Here is a 20,457-nt window from a genome sequence, read left to right on the forward strand (position 1 = left end):
ACTTCTTCCTCCGTCCATAACTCTTATTGCTGTTGATGGAGGCCTAGGTGTTGCCATTTACATAGCCTATTTTGGGCTCCCTTATGGTCGTCCTCGCTGGTTATGTGCCAGCCCTTGGCACTTTGTGCCCGTGGCACTTTGTGCCCGTGGCACTTTGTTCCCCCATTCCCCGTTGTGGCCATGTTTGTCACACCAATGATCGCTACAGAGGCGGGACAAATGAGATAGGTGGGATTTTGTAAAGAGGTGGGATTTTGGTCTTTTCTTTCTTTTTTTTTAAGTAATGCACGCGTTCGTCGAAATTCTTATGAACACAGGCACTTTTTCTATTAAACCCTAATGTCATTGGATTATCATCGGAATTCCGATGAAATCGAGCATTTTTAAAGAAAAAAATCAAGTTTGATCACAATATACCTTCTTCGTCGGAAACCTCCATCGGAATTTTAGGCTAAATGTATTAGTGGATGAATCGATGGACATGTTGTTTGCTAGTCAGCTGTAGACACAGGTGTGTTGATTTGAATTCATAACATTTTATTTATTAGTCACTTAAAATTTGTAATTATAAATGAATTTTCATTTATAGATTGATTTAAATTGATACAAACAATATGCATTTTAGGATGCAACAACGGGTGTCACTACACCATCTGATATTCCTCTCGTAGTTATTGTAGCTGCAACTTCAATGCTTGAGGTATAAATTTTGTAACATGTTAAAATAGAATAGTACTTTGAATTCAAAAAAATTATAAGATATACTAACTCTCTTTAATGCTTGACAATTTTTAGTTTTGTAGGCATTGGTAGGGGACCAACTGTCCCACATTGATGATGTCACGCTCTCAGTGATCGATTTTGGCCTACAAAGCTATGCGGTATCATATTTTGTACACCTTATTTTATGTATTCTTTTGATGGAATATGCAAGTAATTTAATTTTAGATTTGTTAAATTATGTTTAATATTATCTACTAATATCTCTTGTGTTAATTTTGCTTGTTTTAGGGTACACCCTCTGTGTCTAGGTCACGTCCTTAGTGAAAGAAATCCTCGATGATGCATAAACGTGGGAAGAAGGTAATTTAATACATTTTTAATTGTACAATTGTTTGAAAAGGTTGAAATTATCTTAGTTGGAATTTGTAGATTGATTAGTGTTTTTTGTCTATTTTATATAAGTGGCCACTGGGCTTTCTAGAACTGTTGAATGCACCTTATACACTCGAGGATCGAGAGAGGGCAGAGGTATGTATCTCTACTTTATTTTCTTGATTTGATTATTATATACACATGTATATGTGAACTTGTGATAAATTATAATCTTATCATTTTTCATATAGGAAATATGCATAGCTGCTTCATCAATGGCGAGCCCTCCTTCGTGTACTCAAGAAGCATCTCAGGCTCCAGTACACTTTTGTTTTATATATTGTATTAATTGTATTTAACCTACAATAATTATTATTATATTAATTGTATTTAATATTGAATCATTTTTTCGTATAGGTAATAGCCACAGTTGCTCCATCAATGGTGAGCACTCCTCAGTTTATTGGAGAAGCATCTGAGACTCCGGTACACTTTTGGTCTCTATATTGTAGATTTTTAGTGTTTTTGATCTATATATATTAGTACATTGTATTAATTGTATTTAATCTACAGTAGGCCCCTTCGCGGTTTGGCCATAACTTGGATCCTTTGAAGTTTATTTTCAAGAAAACTCCTAAGACTGACAAGGAGAAGACAAAGATGATAGTAGATCCTAGATCAACAGATGAGTTAATCTACATTTCAATTGCAACAAAATTATGGTTAAATGCATAGTTATGTTGATAATTGTGAACTATTTTCTACAAAAGGATTCTAACTTGGCTTTTGAATTGTGGTTGTGCAACCATCTATAGAGCCACGTACTGCATCAAAGAGGCTTGATTTTGATGATCCACCACAAGTATAGGATCATATAGTGTTAGTTGTGGTCATTGAATGACCAATACATGTAGATATATTCTACATTTTTATTGTATATCAATTTGGATATGACATATGCCACATTTTTGTAAATCTTGTATTGACTTGGCATATATGCCTTTTTTGATACATATAAATGTTGATATTCGATCCAATAAATGTGTATTGTGTTCATTATTGTGAATTTCATTGATATTGATAGGCATATTTGATACATACAAAATTTGTTCATGGTGTTGATTATTGTGCATTTTGATATATAAATGATTATTTATAATTGATATGGTTATTTTTTTCTCAAACTATTCAGTGTATTTGGTGGCTACCCTTTTATAAAGTGAATTGAATATTTACCTATGTAATCAACAATATGAATATAAATAACAAAAATGTATGATATAAAGCATTGCAATTGCGGAATATGATTTGATAAGCTTTCTAAAATATTGAATTAACCCTATAAAACTCCTTGTCTTAATAAAAATGAAATTCAATGGTAATGGTTAGATTTGACCCATGCTAATGATCACTAGATGTTTTTGATTCCTTTCATTTATATTTGTCAATGTGAGTGGTGCGAGAGCACCCTCATGCTCCTAATGGTCAAATTTTGGTTTTTGTCTTGGTTTCCATTTGTTTTATCTAAATAAGGTGATTTGGGACCATTAATAATCATTTGAAGTCATTTGTGAAAGTTTGGGGTCATGTGGATAAAATATGTAAAAGTTGCTCAGTTGTTGTCAAGGTTGTCAAAGTTGTCAATGTTGTTAAATTTTCATCGTGGGCACAAACCAACATCACGAGCGTGTCTGGGTGGGCAGGTTTACGCTAGGCATGCTCCTGTTGTGCCTCCCAATGCACTAGAATGTCGAGAGCCATACCCTACTAGTGCAAGTACAATTGTGTGTCAAGTATAGTGATGCTAATATATACAGTTTATTGTAACTTGGCAGGACATAGCCAACTATAGTGATACTAATATATATATAGTTATTGTAACTGTTACAAGCTAGGGTTTCTGTTACACCAAACGATCAACCTATCAATGCCCAATACAACCACTAGACTTATAGAATCCACAGGAGGATGTTCAACCATGTCACGAATCCCCATGAGGGACACTGGCCCACTGCCAACAATTCCCTCCCAATGTCACGCGCCATGGCCTGTGTGATTCGAACCTATGACCAAGCTTTGATACCAATTATTGCAAGCTAGGGTTGTTGTTGCACCAAAAGATTGACCAATCAATTCCCGATACAACCACTAGACTTATAGAATCCATAGGAGGCTGTTAAACCATGTCGTGAATCCCTGCGAGGGACGCTGACCCATTGCCAATAGTAACTTGGCAGGACATAGCCAAAAGCAAATGGCGTCAATAGCTGATAATATCTTTCACTTGAACATTGGTAATAAGACATGTTTGATTTCTCATATTGATGGGAGTTGGTTATGGCATAAGAGGTTGTGTCATGTTAGTTTTGATTGTATTGTTAAGATCAGTTCAATTAAGGTAGTTAGAGATATACCTAAGATTATGAAGCCTCATAATCTGGTATGTAAGGAATGTCAAATGGGAAAGCAAGTTAGAACTTCTTTTAAGAGCATACATGATAAATCTAATGGTGTACTTGATTTGATTCACACTGACTTATGTGGTCCAGCAAGGACTAGAAGCTTTAAAGGTGATAGGTATTTCATGTTGATTATTGATGACTATTCTAGAATGATGTGGGTGACTTTTCTAGGGAGAAGTCTGAAACCTTTGAGAAATTCAAGATCTTTAAAGCAAAGGTTGAAACAGAAACTGGATTGAAAATCAAATGTCTAAGATCAAATCAAGGCGGTGAGTTCACTTCTCATGAATTTAACAGTTATTGTGAGGCAAATGGAATCAGGAGACATTTATCTGCACCTCAGACTCCTCAACAAAATGAAGTAGTGGAAAGAAAGAAAGTATTACAGATATATTCACTAAACCATTGTCTAAGGAATCATTTGAGTATTTGAGAGACAGGTTAGGGGTTTCAACCCCTCCGACAAAGACTTGATTGATGCAGTTTGTCATCAGTCTGACATGCATTATCAAAGAAATTATTCATTCTGGCACTGATGAGTGGTGCTACTACTCAGGGGGAGTAGTCAGCTTTGAGATTCAGAGGTTTACATTATTGCTTTGATATTTTTTGTCAGATTTTTGGCATTGATGTCAAAGGGGGAGTGATAGTGATGTGAAAAATAAATTCAGAGATATCATTCATAGGGGGAGAGTTACTACTATTCAGGAGATTGTTGGTTGTCTTCCACAGGGGGAGACTTGTTTGGCATTTCTTGGTACTTAGATGTTTTTCACATCTAGTGTTGCCATCAACGCCAAAGAGGGAGATTGTTGGCATTATGGATGAATTAATTATGTGTTGCATTGATGTTTTGTCATTGATGTCAACACTAGCTATTATGGTTGGTTACTGACAGACAGGTTTTGGTTATCGATAGAAGATCTAGTGTACCGATAGAAGAGACTATTTGTTGGACACTTCCGGTATGTTTGGATCTATGGAATTTGATTGGTTACATGTGGTACGTTCTTCTGGAGCATGTCTTGGTCACATGGTATTGACTTGGTAATCAGATGCTATCATACACTCTTGTAAACCCTTACCGGCTTTGGTTTAAGGTTTAACTGACAGAGCTTTTACTGAGGAATCTTGACAGGATGCATAAGTGGTGTTGGTGCGACTTCTAGATGGATTTCAGGATGCTGAAGATGTCCTTTGATCGTGCTTCAACTTCTTGAAGACATTGCTTTGGAGTGGTGGACCTAGAATAGGTCTGGTACCTATCTAGGTTATGGACCGGTATCATGTTAACGTGTACTCTACACGTTACTGGGATGTTTCAAGATGTTCTATGGATTAGTTATTATTGTTTTGGTCTTAAGCCGACATGGCATATCATTGTGATATGAATTTATGTAATGTTCTTATTGTAACATATTTTAGGTGGTCGACCTAATTGGTTTAGGCCTTAGGGTTGGTATAAAATGATGTAAGATCTCATTGTAGATCGTGGTATGGGAATGGAATAAGTGTGTCATGGTCTTGGAATGTAATATCATATGCGAAGGAGATTTGGTCGATCATAGGTGACCGAACTGAGATTATGTAAGAGGTCAAAGGCCTTCAGTATCGAGCTTAACCGAGACTATAATCATGCATGGTAGATGTTATCTTTGACAATTCATTATTCTGGATTGTTGTCCATATATCTTGAGGTTTTTTTAACCTCTGTAGTCAGTGAGACTCTTTTGTAATGAGAAGTATGCTCTAGGTAGTGTCCCTTTCTGCATGTACAGGCCCCTCATTGTATCACATACTTTCTGCAAAAGTATCATTTGACTGTGGGTAGGCTTCCCACCGTGGTTTTTCCCTTTCCAGGTTTTCCATGTACAAATCATGGTGTTATGTGGTATGGTTGCTTTGCATTGATTATCTATTTAATTGTTAAGTTGCATTATTTACCGGTATCTATTTTTGTTTTACCAGTACTTAATTTGGTTAAAGGTTATTAAGTGGATTAAATGTTATAATGTGTTAGCAACTAATTCACCAGTTATCCTAACAGTTCAAATGTACTATACCACAATATCCTACCTCAAATGAAAGTGAAACCAAATTGATGAGAGTTTTAGGCCCAAGAATCTAAAGATGAGAGAGGTTTTTTGGATGAAGCTTCGACAAAAGGTTGCAGCGATATCAGCTAGGACAAAAGTTTTTTTTATGAAGACCCATTATGTTCTTGCTAGGCACATGACTATAGAAAGTGATTGAAGGTTGGTTATGGTCGGCCGATATGGTGTTTGTGGTTGAAATGTTTGGTCTTGAGTGAATCTATGTTGTTGTGACCTATTTAAAGCATGTTCCATGATTGGATGGGGTTTGTGGAGTAGGAGTGTGTCATTGGTGGGTTGAAGCAACTTGAAGTATAATCAAGAATGGTCATGATTGACCTTATCACATCACATAAAATCAAAACCCTTAATATATTCAAGACATAGTCACATATATTCAAAAAATAGTGACAAAACATAGTCACATATATTCAAAAAATACAAATCATCTCATGGGATTTTATACAAAATTTAGCATCTAAATATGTGCGAATCAGCTCATCACCATTTAAATATATAAAATTTGGCATCTAAATATGTACAAATCAATTCATGGCCATTTAAATATACAAAATTATGCCCCTAAATATGTACAAATCAGCTCATGGGCATTTATATATACAAAAAATGAATATAGAACAATTCCTTGACGATATATACAAAATTCTCAAAATGATTCTACCCTAAACTGTAGAATCAATCAAGTGAGCCTTCTGGATCGACTCTAAGCCATATTGTGTGAAGTATTACCTTGTGGTCAGATTTACGAACTTTCCATAAAATCTTGTTATGAGATCTACCATGATACTTGTATATGGTGAAAGTGGATTAACAATATTGAAAGACTAAATGAATTCAACCACAAAACCCTAGCCTAACAACAACAAAGATCCACCATAGCATATGAAGATTACCTAAGACAATGAAAATCAAATGAAATCACAAAGATTATACCATCACATGTCCAATAGGGTTTGAATCTCCATTCTTCCTATCTCCATTGATCTTGCTTGATATATTTGCTCTCAGATTTTATGTGCACAAGAGCTCAACAAAGAATGAAAATGTGGTTGCAAGTAGGATTGCATATGAAAGTTCAAAAGCGTAGTGTAGTCGAGTAATCATTGAGGCTGAATGCATAATGAAGGAAGCATTTCCTTATATAGAAGACACTATAAGAAATGGAGGGATAAGATTGAGAGGTGTAAAAGAGGTCGACTATGATTAGAGGGTAGGTAAAAGAAATAATAAAATAATAAGAGGGTAGGTAGTGTATGAATTAAGAGATGAATGACATGTGTCATAGGTAGAAAAGGCTAATGAACTAATTAAATAAATAAAGATTTATTTAATTAATAGAAGAAGTGGGATTAATTAAATAAATAAGATATTTATTTAATTTATGAAAGGACTATTTAAATAAATAAAAGTATTTATTTAAATGAGAAATAAGGCTAGAAAAGGATAAATGAATTAATTAAATAAATAAAGATTTATTTAATTAATAGAAGAATTAGGCTTAGATAATTAAATAAATAAAGATATTTATTTAATTAGACATGCCAATTTTAGGTGTCTACATTTTGCCCCTCTTTGAGACAATGTAGTTTGTCGCGTTGTTTCAAAGAAGATTAGATGAGCTGATACAAAGTTGCCCCAAGATGGGAATGATATGCCCCCTCGAGAGATTGGATGAAAATATCTAGAAAGATCTCATACAATCTCTCGATAAGAAAGAAAGGCTAGAAAGGATTGACCGGATAAAGTGACAAAGTCACGGGATAAAGAAGACTGACTTGGGAAATGAGGGCTAGGGTAGTCTATAAGATAGATCACGAGGGGAATATCCTCATTGTCATCCACACATCCAAGAGATCAGAGTGCAGAGAGAGAATAGAGCTACAGCAGTCAGCAGCGATGACATTGGTGCATAGATTCGATCGCGTTCGTCGATTTCAGAGGCTAGCAGATGCAGGAGAGCTGGTGAGTACCACAAAACCTCCTTGTACTTTGTCGCATGAAATGTTGTCATTAATGCATCTTAGGTAGTGCAATAAATGTGTTTTAGGATAATGGCAAAAGATGTCAAAAATGCTTAGGTGCGTCTATGTTTGTGTCAGGCACGTCTGTGCAATATGTAAGTGCGTTTATGTAATGAAAGCGCGTTTATGTCATGAAGGTGCGTTTGTGTCAAAAATGTGCATTTATATCTTCTAGGGCAAATCGACAGTTCTGTGATGAACATACGTTGTTGATTGGATAAGCTGCTGAGAGGATACACTCAAGTAGGTCCTCTAGGGAAGACTAGGATAGCAGATAGGGCTAGGATTGACAATTCTGTGATAGAACATATGTTGCCAATTAGGAAACTACTCAAGAGGATACACTCAAGCAGAGGCCCTAGGATAGAATAGATCAAGGCACTTTGTGATGAATAGGGAGTACCAAGACATAGTACTTTGTGATGAATAGAGAGTGATAATATGAGCAGCACTTTGTGATGAACAAGGAGTGCAAAAACATAGTACTTTGTGATGAATAGGGAGTACTAATATGAGCAGCACTTTGCGATGAACAGGTAGTGCAAAAATGTAGTACTTTGTGATGAACAGGGAGTACCACTAGGATAAATAGCAACACTTTGTGATGAATAGTGAGTGTCACTAGGATAGATAGCAACACTTTGTGATGAACAGTGAGTGTCGCTAGGATAGAGTATCATAAGCACTTAAGATAAAAAGAAGCATTTTGTGATGAATAGGGAATGCCACTTTAACTGACACAGTTGATTTGCTTGACTGCAAGAGTACCTACCTATGCTGGAGTCACGAGAGAGATTCCCATTGACTCAGAGGTTATGACCATAGCTGATATTTGAGGACAGAGCTGTGATTGTGGCTATGGTTCTGCGATTTATTCTGTATGTGCCTGAGTTTCAGGTGAACATGGGGTTGTTGATTGCGCTAGCTGAGAGATGGCACTCAGAAACTTGTAGTTTTTATTTGTCGATGGGTGAGATAACAATCACCTTAGAGGATGTGTACAGGATAAGTTGAGGATACCAATTGATGGGGAGTTAGTATCCTATGATCAAGACGAAGACATGGATGCACTGAGATGAGTGTTTCAGGATCCAGGACTAGAGATGAGGATTGGACATGTGGCTTGGGATACCATGACATGGACAAGATTAGCACTACTAGTAGTACTGGCAGGAGTGATTAGTGGGTTCCTCTGTATCAGTTTTGTACCATTTTGTATGATGATGTAGACACCTGCGGGTGATTGTAGCCATATGATTTTGACATCATTCTATCATGACACTTATGATTTTGAGATATATATAAGATGATTCATCCTTGCGGCAGCTATATGCATGTGTACCTATGTGATGAGATGTTTCATGATGTATGTTTCTATGTGATGATTATGATATGGATGCAAATATGTACATGATAAAATGCAATATTTTTGATCTTTTATATTTTTAATATGTTATGCATATGAAATTGTGAATGTATGAAATATAGATGAATATGAGAATGCAAATGACTATTTACATGATAAAAATGTAAGATTTCTAACATGTGTTGTGTGCAGGATGTGATGCAATTGCAATATCGATATGTATGTATGAAATGCTTAATATGTGGTAATGTAGGTGCAACTACATGAAATGCAAATGTTTTTGGCATGTCATTATACTCAGTCATGTGATAGAAGGCTACACAGACTCAAGAAGGATGGTGGAGGTCAATCAAGAAAGGGGGATGGAAGATAGAAGATATGAAAGTGAAAAGAGCTTCTTGTGCGTTATCATCATTGAGATTTATTATGGCAAGTAGGTTATGACAATTGAGGTATATGTTTGACCCAGAAAGTCATTGTACCTGTTTGCATGGAGATAAGACAGTCTCAAATAAGGAATGCCCCAGTTCATACTAGACTCACAATGTCCTCATATCCTTGGACAAGTCATATCATTACTAAGAGACAATCTACAGACAATAAAGAAAAAGAGGTGACGATACCCCATCCTCGCCTTTCTAGTCAAAGACATCTTGGAGATAAAATCTCTAGTCAGAGACATCCTGGAAAAGCTAAAAGACATGTCACCAGAAAGATAAAATCAAAATAAAACTAAGACTCGACACCCAACATCCATTGTAGTCCTCAAGTTTAGTGTCTCTTGTCACTTGTATAAGTCTATTTGATTGTGGTCATAATGTTTACTTTCACAAAAAGGATAGATAGCACTAAACCATAAAGTTATCTGAGTCTGCTGAAAGATTTGATTTGTTGAAAGTCCATTATTGCTATTGTGTCTCATTTGAAACTGACTGAATCTATGAAACTAATACTTTATTGCGGAGAAGACGGAACTTTATTGCAGATATGTGATGCAAGTGTTGCTTTATTGTGGATTGTGCGCAGATAGACTGAAGAAAAAATGAAGAAACTGTACTCCTCAAAATGTGTAATGCTCTTAGTTCCACACCCATCACTAGACATAGGTTTTGCCTTAGCCACAGATAGAAGCTGATTTATTATGGATGGAAAGGGATGAAAATGAATGTTTATTATGAATGGCGAACCAATCTTGGGTAGATCAATAACAAGCCATGATGGGAGTGGGTAAGTTTATTATGGATGGATAGGTTGTGAGTGTGTGCAAAGTGAAAGGAAGAAATGGAATCCCAAAGGAGGGAGGAGCAATGTCTCTACACATGGCACCGGTGACCTAGTTTTCACCATGGTACTTGCCCAGGGAGCCATCGAAGTGGTTTTCACTGTTGGACGAAATGTTTTTCTTTACTTTTTTGATTTTTCATTTTTTTGTTGTGTCACAAGGTGCCTGTTTGCCACGTTTTCACCAAGTAACGATTTTTATGTTTTATGAATTTTTTTGTATTTTTAATTTTAAATTTTTTTTTTTTGTATTTTTGAATTAGGTTACTTTGAAGAGCTATGTGTAAAACCTGCGAAGATGTATGCTATTGATAGGATCCTCCAAAGGTTCACCCTCTATAGTTGAGAGTTGATATGCACCATATCCATAGGCTGCTGTGATAATGTAGGGACCAAGCCAGTTTGGTTCAAACTTGCCCTTCTTCTCTCTGTCTTGCTGATTTTTAGGATTTTCTCTAAGAATTAAGTCACCCACCTCGAATGTGTGAGGCTTAACCTTATGATTGTAACTGCAACGTTCCTTGACTGAATGATGTGTAGCTCGAGTGACTGTCTTCCTTGATAAAGGAACTGAGATAGAATTACTAGTGTATGGACTACACAGGCCCGTATGCGTGTCACCTGAAGACATTTGGGCATCCCTGACAACAAAGTCCTTTGAGGAAGTTCCATTAAAGGTCCATGATGTATCACCAGAAGGGAAAGGATGTGCGGAACAAGTGGATGAGTAATGAAGGCTTGTGATTGTGAAAAGAAGTGAAAGTAGGATAGCATGATGGAGACTTAGGATCAACAAGTATTCTTTTTTACTTGAAATTGTATAACTTTTGCCCCCAGTTATTTTGATATTAGGGGAGATCAACTCTCTCTCTTTTTGCTTCATATGATTTTTATCCTTGACTTTGATTTTTGTAGAGTCCAATAGCTTTTGATTTTGATTTGGACTAAAGAGCTCTTTATTTTTGACTTTTAGATTTTTCTTTTCAAAGCTTAAATTTTCATCCCCAATTAGTAAGGGCTTTTGTAATTCTTGTTGATCCAAGTCTGGGAGTGGAGAGGAAATGGAATGAATGGATGATATGGTAAGGCTATGTGATTTTTCAAGAGGGCTGGCGATACACTCATTAGATTCTTTGTTGGAACCACTCTTAGAACTATTGATATCAAGAGTTGCTTGCACCACTAGAGGAGGAGATTTGCATTCAGACTTAGTAGCCACAACACTAGGTGGTTCACACCCAATTCCTTGGCATTGCAAATTGTTTATAGATTGTTCCTATCAATTGAATGTCTTAGGAGATAGTGGGATTTGATCAACATGAAAGATATACTCACCACATCCCATGTCTTTAATCTTGAACTTGTCTTTGAGCTCTACTTGTTTGGATGTAGAAGCTTTCAATGATTCTGGATCCACATGTGTTGATGAAGGAATAGCTTGTCGATTGACTAGAATTGTTATTTCTGATCTAGGTCGCAAATTGTTCCAATATATGAATGGGTTAGGATCAACTTTGATAGTCACTTCAGCTCCATTGTGTGGAAACTTGATGCATCGATGATATGTTGATGGTACTGCACTCATCTCATGAATCCATGGACGTCCTAGCAATATGTTGTATGTGAGATCGAGATCAAGGACTTGACAAACCACTTCCTTTGTAACTAGTCCAACTCTGAGAGGCAAGGTGATTGTGCCTTTGGATGAACGCTCTTCATCATCATATGCCTTGATGGTAATTTTGTTTGTAGAATTCATAGCTTTATTAGAATATCCCAATTGTTTTATTGTGTTCAAAGTACAAATGTTCAGACCGACTCCTCCATCTATTAGGACTCAGTTTATTCGATGTTTGTGTAGGAAGGCTTCAATGTGTAAAGGTGCATTATGTGGTTGGCTCATGGAGGCGTCATCATCTTCTATGAATGTAAGGGAGTGCTGAACAGAAAGGTATCCCACCATGGCTTGAAACTGGTCCACATTCAGATCAGTAGGAACTGGAGTGTCTCTCAAGGTTTTGTCAAGAATAGCTTTATGTGCGGGGGATATGCGTAAGAGCTCAAGAATGGAGATGAGCGCGGGTGTCTTTCCTAATTGTTCTGCAAGGTCATACTCAGGCTTAGTTGATGAGGAAGTGGTGTTTTTAGCTGGAGCAGCTTGTAAAGTGAATTTACCTCGATTAGTTGTAACATTACATTCAGAGGTAGGTTCGGAAGAAGATAGAATTCCTTTTAGGACAATCTTGGGTCTTTGGGTAGAATTCTCATGTGTTTTGTCCTTGATGATAATGGTAGAGACATAATTGTCCATCGAAATGTGATTGATAGTTGAATCATAGTTATAGGATGCTCTGGTATAGTTGGTCTAATCATCTATGGCTTTAGCTTTTCCCTTGTCATGTTTTGGGAATGGTTCCTTAAACATCTCATGTTCTTGATTGGATGAATGCCCTTCAATCTCAATGTCACCTCTATCAATGAGATCTTGTATGATAGTCGATGACAATTTCCTATTTTATGACCTTTGCTCTTATGAAACTCACAATACTCGTCATCATTCCACCAATTTGGTCTAACCTTTGGTTCATATGGAGGAAACTCTGGAATTGTAATTACTTTGTTTGCCACTAACTTTTTCAAAACTGACTCAAGTGGTTCTCCCAATGGAGTGTACTTCCTTCATGACTTTGAAGCTGTTTGAGTATTCACTTGATTGTTTGTAGAGCTTGATCCAGAAAAAATGATTTTGGGTCATACTGTATTGGCATCCACAACACCATCATTGACTGTGTTCTTGTTTTTATTCCAAAATCTTAGCTTGTCTTTTCCTTTAAAGTCATCTTTGTTTTCCTTGAATATTTTAATGACTCCTTGTTCAATTAGGACTTTCTCTGTCGCTAAGCCTTTCTCAATGACATCTTTGAAGGTGGACAAACAAGCTTTTCTTAGGTCATAACCAATATCTTTGTTAATATTCTGGGTGAACATCTCTACCATTTGTTTTTGTGGAATTTCACAAGAGCATCTACTGGCTAGATTTCTCCATCTTTGTAAAAATGATGAAAAAGATTCTCCATCCTTTTGTTTGGTGTTGCACAAGGTAGTGACTGATATGTCTGTCTTTATGTTGTATGAGAAATGTTGGATAAATGCCTCAGCTAAGTCACCCCATGACTTAATTCCAGGTGGAAGTTGAGAGAACCATTCCATAGCTTGATCTCCTAAGCTTTGTGGGAATAATCTCATCAAATATGTCTCTTCTGCTGCTACCTCAATGCAAGTTGTGAAAAATTGTCTTATGTGTGCCTTAGGATCCCCTTTTCCTCTATACTTATCAAATTTAGGCATCACAAAGTGTGTAGGAAATGGGGGCATTGGAGTGCTTTTGTCAAATGGATAAGGACATATGTCTCTCATTGTGTAAGTTGGCTTCGATGTATTTATGTCCTCCATTTTCTTTTGTAAGTCTCTGATTTGTTGTTCCAAATTGCTCTTAGGTGGAGATCAACTTCTTGGACCATACCCCATGCTTAAACCACCAAGTGGAGGAGGAGCATATTGCATATATGGATGGTATTGAGCATACACATGTTCATATGGAGGAGGTCTATAATGGTGTTGCATATGCGTATAAGGACCACTTGGTATAGAGTCATGGTGAGGAATGGAATATCTATTTTGTCCACGTAAACCATCCTCTACTGGCATGTCATGAGTTTGTTCTAATGTGTTGCCCCCAAATTTGACATGGGGTTTCCTTGTGTCCAAATTTTGAACATGCCTTTGGATATCCAATTGCTTTGGTGGTTGGTCCTTAGCATTTGTATGTGATTGAGTATATTTTTCTGCATAAGACTTCCATAATGGTCTGCGAAGGTGAGTATCATATGCTTGACCATGTGTGTATGGGACCTCTGGTTTTTGAAACAAAGATGATGGTGATTCAGGCACAAGATGTGGTCCTCTATTGCCTCCACTATTAGGCCTCCTTTGATCCATGATGAGGTGAGGTTGTTGCAAAGGTCGATTTTCCATTATTTGAGACATGTCAAAATCATGAGGTATCTTGGCTCCACTTTGTGCCGTCATTTGTAAGAAATATTGTCTATCCCTCCTCATTATTTCCTCAACCAATCGATTGAAACAGGGATCCATAATGGAGTCTTCCACTTCTGGTGAATGTATTGAAAAGTTGTCAATATTGTCATTGTGTGTATCATTGTTGTTTGTAGTGTCCATGTTCTCAACATTTGGAATGTTTCTATAGGCATCCATGTCAGGTAATGTAGTATGATCAGAATTGAAAAAGATATCATTGTCATACTCATAAGAACTCATGTTTGCGGACTCTTGAGCCTCTTTAGCTTCTCTCCTAGATTTTTGGGAACGAGTTTCAACCATGAACTAGGTCTTGACCAAGATGTGTGAGACTAGATGAAAATGAAAAGAGTATGGAAGACCAAGAGTTGGATGGAATGTAAATGAATCTGAAGTGTACTTGCAATGTCCAAAGTGTAAGACCAAGTATGTATGTAGTAGAGTAGGTGTGGCTTCCAAAGAGATGATAGTTTCTCTTGATGAGGTAAGTTGACCTTGACTCTAAGTAATACCAAATGAGACCTAAAGGTGATAGACCTTGATGAGGGACCAATGAGCAAAGTGTTGTTGTATGTAATGTGTTGACAAAGTATGATGGGGACAAGCAAGTGACCTTTTGACTCAAGTTTAGACAAATGTGAATGTAATGTAAGGTGTAAAGCAATGATGAACTTTGTGAGACCCAAAGGTAGGTTGAATGCTAGATGAAAACCTAGAGAAATAACCTAGGAAGCTCAAGAATTCTAAAACTGATTGCTCTTCTTTGTTGGACTGTGAATTTTTCCAATTTGTGAAGTTGTTGTTGAGACCAAATCTGAATTTTTAACTGTTTTTAATGACAAGAGGACACAATGTTGATGAAGACTCAATGCTTGCAAGTGTTTAGACTAAAAAATGACTCAAAGAAAAGTGTGTTGTTTGATGTAAAATTTGTTTTGCATACACTTAAAGACACAAAAGACATAATGTTTTGATGTTTGGTCTTGAATGTTTGATTGTTCAAAATAAGGCAAGCACAATTCTTATGGTTGGCCAGGACAATAGTTGTTGATCCCACATGAAGTTTCCCCCGAGGCTACGCTATTCAGAGTGGATACTTAGATGCTTGACCCCACTGGCTCCACCCTCGACACTCACTTCTCGGGGCACCCAAGCATTAGTCCCCATGAAAACTCCCCGTGGTGAACTTTGTATCTCTACTAAGAACCATATGTGTGTGGGTCGCTATCAAAGGTCCGACCTCCTGCCCCAACAACTAGAAGGATTTTGGCTTCTAAAACAAAAAGGTGCTAGTAAGGGTATCCGCTCATGTTGCCATACATGCGACACTTTTAGCTCTGTAAATATAGAAGGCTCCCAGCCGGTAGGGGTTACGCCCTACAACTAATCAAATAAATTTGATCAAACGGGTTTATGGGGAGATATAGTGTCGGTATGAACTAATCAACACACGTTATCCATAGTTTTCACCATGAATATAGTTGTTTATAGTGGTTCGGAAGAGGTGGGTTTTCCTCGCTACCACTTGGGTCATTCTCTCCTCACTAGTAGTCCTAATGACCACACGGGGAGACAGGCCCTCTAAAGATGAAACAAAAAGAGCCTATTGCTCAAGACACAAAAGACAATGGTTCAATTTTAGTGCACCAATTCAAGTGTTTGCTAGTCTATGAGAACAAGGCACACAATAAAGATAAAAAGCCCTTGCCAAGGTCCTACAACAAATATTTGTTAGTAGTTTGGATTGTTTAAAATGATCACCCTTTCCTGCAAGCACACAAGTTAGGTAAATTTTAGATCCAAAAGACTTTGTGAAATAGGGGCCTTCAACAATGCATTTTGTTGACCAATTCAAAGATCTGATTCATCATAAAAAAAGACCACTTGTAAAATTTCAAGAGATTTCCAGAAATGTAAGAAAATCCAAAAAATTTGCTAATTTGCTCCAAAAATTAAGTTTTTATGAAAAATCATAAAAAATTCATATAAAATGCAAAATCAATCCAAAAAATCTGAAATTTCCACTAGAGTGTCCTTATGGTCTTCCAAACCTTCATAAAAAAATTTCTACAACAAATCCAAGTAGTTTGTGAGATATGAGTAAAATAATGCAAAACCCTAATTTTCAAAGATCTGATTTTTGAGGAATGATTTTGCATCAAATTTAAAATCACAAAGAATAGATCCTATGTATAATTCTGAGATATTTCCAAAAATGTAAGAAAATCCAAAACATTCACTAATTTTCTCTCACAATTAATTTTTAATGAAAAATCATAAACAATTCATATAAAATGAAAATTTGATCCAAAAAATCTAAAATTTTTACTGAACACTTGTGATAATTTTCCTGACCTGCTCAAAAAATTTGATGCCAAATTTCAAATTTTTGTTTTAGTTCTGATCAAAATAAGAAAAAACCCTAATTTTTAAAGATCTGATTTTTAGCGAAATATTTTGCATCAAAATTAAAATCACAAAGAACAGATCCTATGTATAATTTTGTTATATTTCCAAAAATGTAAGAAAATCCAAAAAATTCACTCATTTGCTCTCAAAATTAAATTTTTATGAAAATGCATAAAAAATTCATAGAAAATTAAAATATGCTCCAATAGATCTGAATGTTTCTTTGAGAGCTCCTAATGTTGTCTTCAACCTGCAAAAAAAATTTGGTGCAAAATTTCCAAGCCATTTGTGAGATATGATCAAATCTCTCCAAGATCTTAATTTTGTGTCCAAAACCCTAGCTGCACAAGGTTATTCTCCAAATTGTTTTACAAAACAGCAATATAGGGTTAGAAAAATCTGCAAAAAACACAGATCTAACAAAAATCCATGTTCCACGGGGCATGCCAAAATGTATATGGTGAAAGTGGATTAACAATATTGAAAGACTAAATGAATTCAACCACAAAACCCTAGCCTAACAACAACAAAGATCCACCATAACATATGAAGATTACCTAAGACAATGCAAATCAAATGAAATCACAAAGATTATACCATCACATGTCCAATAGGGTTTGAATCTCCATTCTTCCTATCTCCATTGATCTTTCTTGATATATTTGCTCTCAGATTTTATGTGCACAAGAGCTCAACAAAGAACGGAAATGTGGTTGCAAGTAGGATTGCATATGAAAGTTCAAAAGTGTAGTGTAGTTGAGTAATCATTGGGGCTAAATGCATAACGAGGGTTTGATAATGAAGGAAACATCTCCTTATATAGAAGACACTATAAGAAATGGAGGGATAAGATTGAAAGGTGTAAAAGAGGTCGGCTATGATTAGAGGGTAGGTAAAGGAAATAATAAAATAATAAGAGGGTAGGTAGTGTATGAATTAAGAGATAAATGACATGTGTCATAGGTAGAAAAGGCTAATGAATTAATTAAATAAATAAAGATTTATTTAATTAATAGAAGAAGTGGGATTAATTAAATAAATAAGATATTTATTTAATTTAGGAAAGGACTATTTAAATAAATAAAAGTATTTATTTAAATGAAAAATAAGGCTAGAAGAGGATAAATGAATTAATTAAATAAATAAGGATTTATTTAATTAATAGAAGAATTAGGCTTAGATAATTAAATAAATAAAGATATTTATTTAATTATACATGACAATTTTAGGTGTCTACAATACTTAATCAAATGAATATTTGTTGCAACAAGGTTGGAGAAATGAAGAATATGTCTGTGTGTTTCAAATTCCTTGAACAACCAAACATCAGAATTCTTGATAGGGTATTTGCTAAGCCATGTGCCTGTCATGACAACAGACCCTACTAGATACTCAATACCCTCTCCATCAATGATTGTGGTTGTCAATTTTCTCTTAGGCTCAATACAACAACAGAAAAAGTAATATGTTTCTTCTTCATTTTTTTCTTCTGCAACAACTATGTATACATGACTTGCATATTATAGAATGATAATTAATACCAAAAATGATGTTTGATGTAACAAAATGAGCCAAAAAAAATTCTTGCAATAAAATTTACCCAAAAAATCATCTAGTTCCACTAGGTCGGATACATGATCGAAATCAACTGATGCTTCCATCTGGTTCAATTGTAGTTCTTTGGGAATTTGATAGGTAGAAATGGGAACCAATGATCTACAAGAACATTTGTCAACCCACTCTTGTGATTCACATTCTTCCCGCAAAAAATGCATACATGAAGAGCAAAAATATGCAATCTGTCTAGTATAAATTATCAGTAAACTTGCATTTGAAGTTCGAAATGAGTGCATGTCACTAGATCCTGCAACTGTAAAACAATATTGATAGTTTTCAATGTTAGATTTAGTGATCAACCAAAAATATCTATGAAGCATTGACATACCTGCATTACTTGGTCACATTATAGAGTTACACCATTGCATAATTATTGTTGCATCTATCAACTCAACACCACCTTCGTACTTTAATTCTTCTCTAGCTAGGGATCTTTTTATGCATGCTCCTACACCATCGTGCTCTCCCTTTCCATGTCCAACCTCAATGAAATTCCAAAAATGTTGCACTTTGCTTGTCACATGCATCCTACTCAACCAATAGAACATCCTTGCATTTTTTAATTGTGAGGTGCAATTATCATACCATATTATGTGTTGCTTGTATCATATGTTCATTTCTTTTAAAATATGATAGAAAACTTTAAATAATCCTTGCACAAACTCTAACGAATGTGTACGATCGTCACTTATGTAGAATTTATACTCTCTTACAACCTTTCAATCTTGCTTTGTGCTATCATCTGCATGCATGCATTCTATGTGTACAAAAATAGAAACTTGTGTAGAATGGTAATACATAGATTGCACTTCATTTTGAGGTTGTAGTGTATAATTTTCAGCAAAATTAACTATAGAGACAATGGTACCAAGATGAAATGTGTCCTTGCATAACTTGAATTTCTCATCTAACCACCGAGCTCTATGTGTATGCATTATGTACTCATAAACTAGTTTCTCTTTAAATGTTCTCATAAAATCAGCTACACATATATCATTTTTCACTCACTCACATCTCTTAAATTCTTTTCCATCTTTAACCCCATATGTCATTGTCTTGTACTTTCCAAAAGATACTATTTTCTTACCAATTTCATGTGTGCTATCCAAATGTAGACATCTTGGCAAATGTTGCAAACCACCACATGTAGCACAAGAACCTTTCAAATACATCATCTCTTTTACATAACACACTTGAAATAAATTCTCTTGGTGACTTAGAAGGTGGTTGTATATTACATTCCTACAAAACATCGTTAGTGTGCAAAGTACAATATATATGACGATAAATATCATAGCGCATGGAAAATTCAATATGCATCATACAACAACACGTGGTGCATACATGATTAATCTTAACATAAAAAGGTTTTGCCATTTCAAAAAATCTTTGACTAATTATTATTTGAGGAAAATTTTGAAGGAATCTTTCATAAAATTTTGTTTGAGTCATATCCAAATAGTGTTTGGCATGTGGCTCATGATTTCTAGATCCAATTCACCTTCTAACAACATCTCTTTGGTTAGGCAAAACCCTTGTGTTGTCATGCCAAAAAGTTTCAATTAATGTTCTTAGTGCATCAACAACAACCTTGTCTTTGCATGGTAGTCTACCCAAGAATGCCCAAAGAGAATTATTGTTAGGATCCTCTATTTTCTCCCACCTATCTAATGCTTTACATAATTTTGTTCTACGTATGTTTAATGACTTACTTGTTTTTCTTATCAAACTATCTTTTTTTAATTTTCTTGCTCATTATGGTTGATGTAATAAAACATTGAGTAACATTATAATCTTTAGTACATGATTTTGAACCAATATCTTGATATGCATCAAATAGATTTCTCACAATAGTTCTTTCGCTATTACTTTCGGATGATCTTAGGCCTAGAATTTTCATTGTCTCTATAAAATTCAAAATTTTAATCATTTCAACAATTAATTGGCATCTTGCAGTTTGTTTAAGTTTTCAAAATAGTTTTGCCATATTATTT

General features: G+C 35.5%; 1 protein-coding gene across 1 annotated transcript in view; it reads left to right on the top strand.

The window, feature by feature from the left end:
• Positions 1-1,062: 1,062 nt before the first annotated feature.
• The window catches only part of LOC131038118 (zeatin O-xylosyltransferase-like), a 144,783-nt gene continuing 125,388 nt past the window's right edge, over positions 1,063-20,457 (top strand). Inside the window, exons 1-3 of the mRNA XM_057970434.2 lie at positions 1,063-1,083; positions 1,186-1,251; positions 1,513-1,581. Of these exons, the coding sequence (XP_057826417.2) occupies positions 1,063-1,083; positions 1,186-1,251; positions 1,513-1,581 (156 nt within the window). The remainder of the gene's footprint in view (positions 1,084-1,185; positions 1,252-1,512; positions 1,582-20,457) is intronic.

Source organism: Cryptomeria japonica, chromosome 11, assembly GCF_030272615.1.
Source record: "Cryptomeria japonica chromosome 11, Sugi_1.0, whole genome shotgun sequence".
Classification (NCBI taxonomy): domain Eukaryota; kingdom Viridiplantae; phylum Streptophyta; class Pinopsida; order Cupressales; family Cupressaceae; genus Cryptomeria; species Cryptomeria japonica.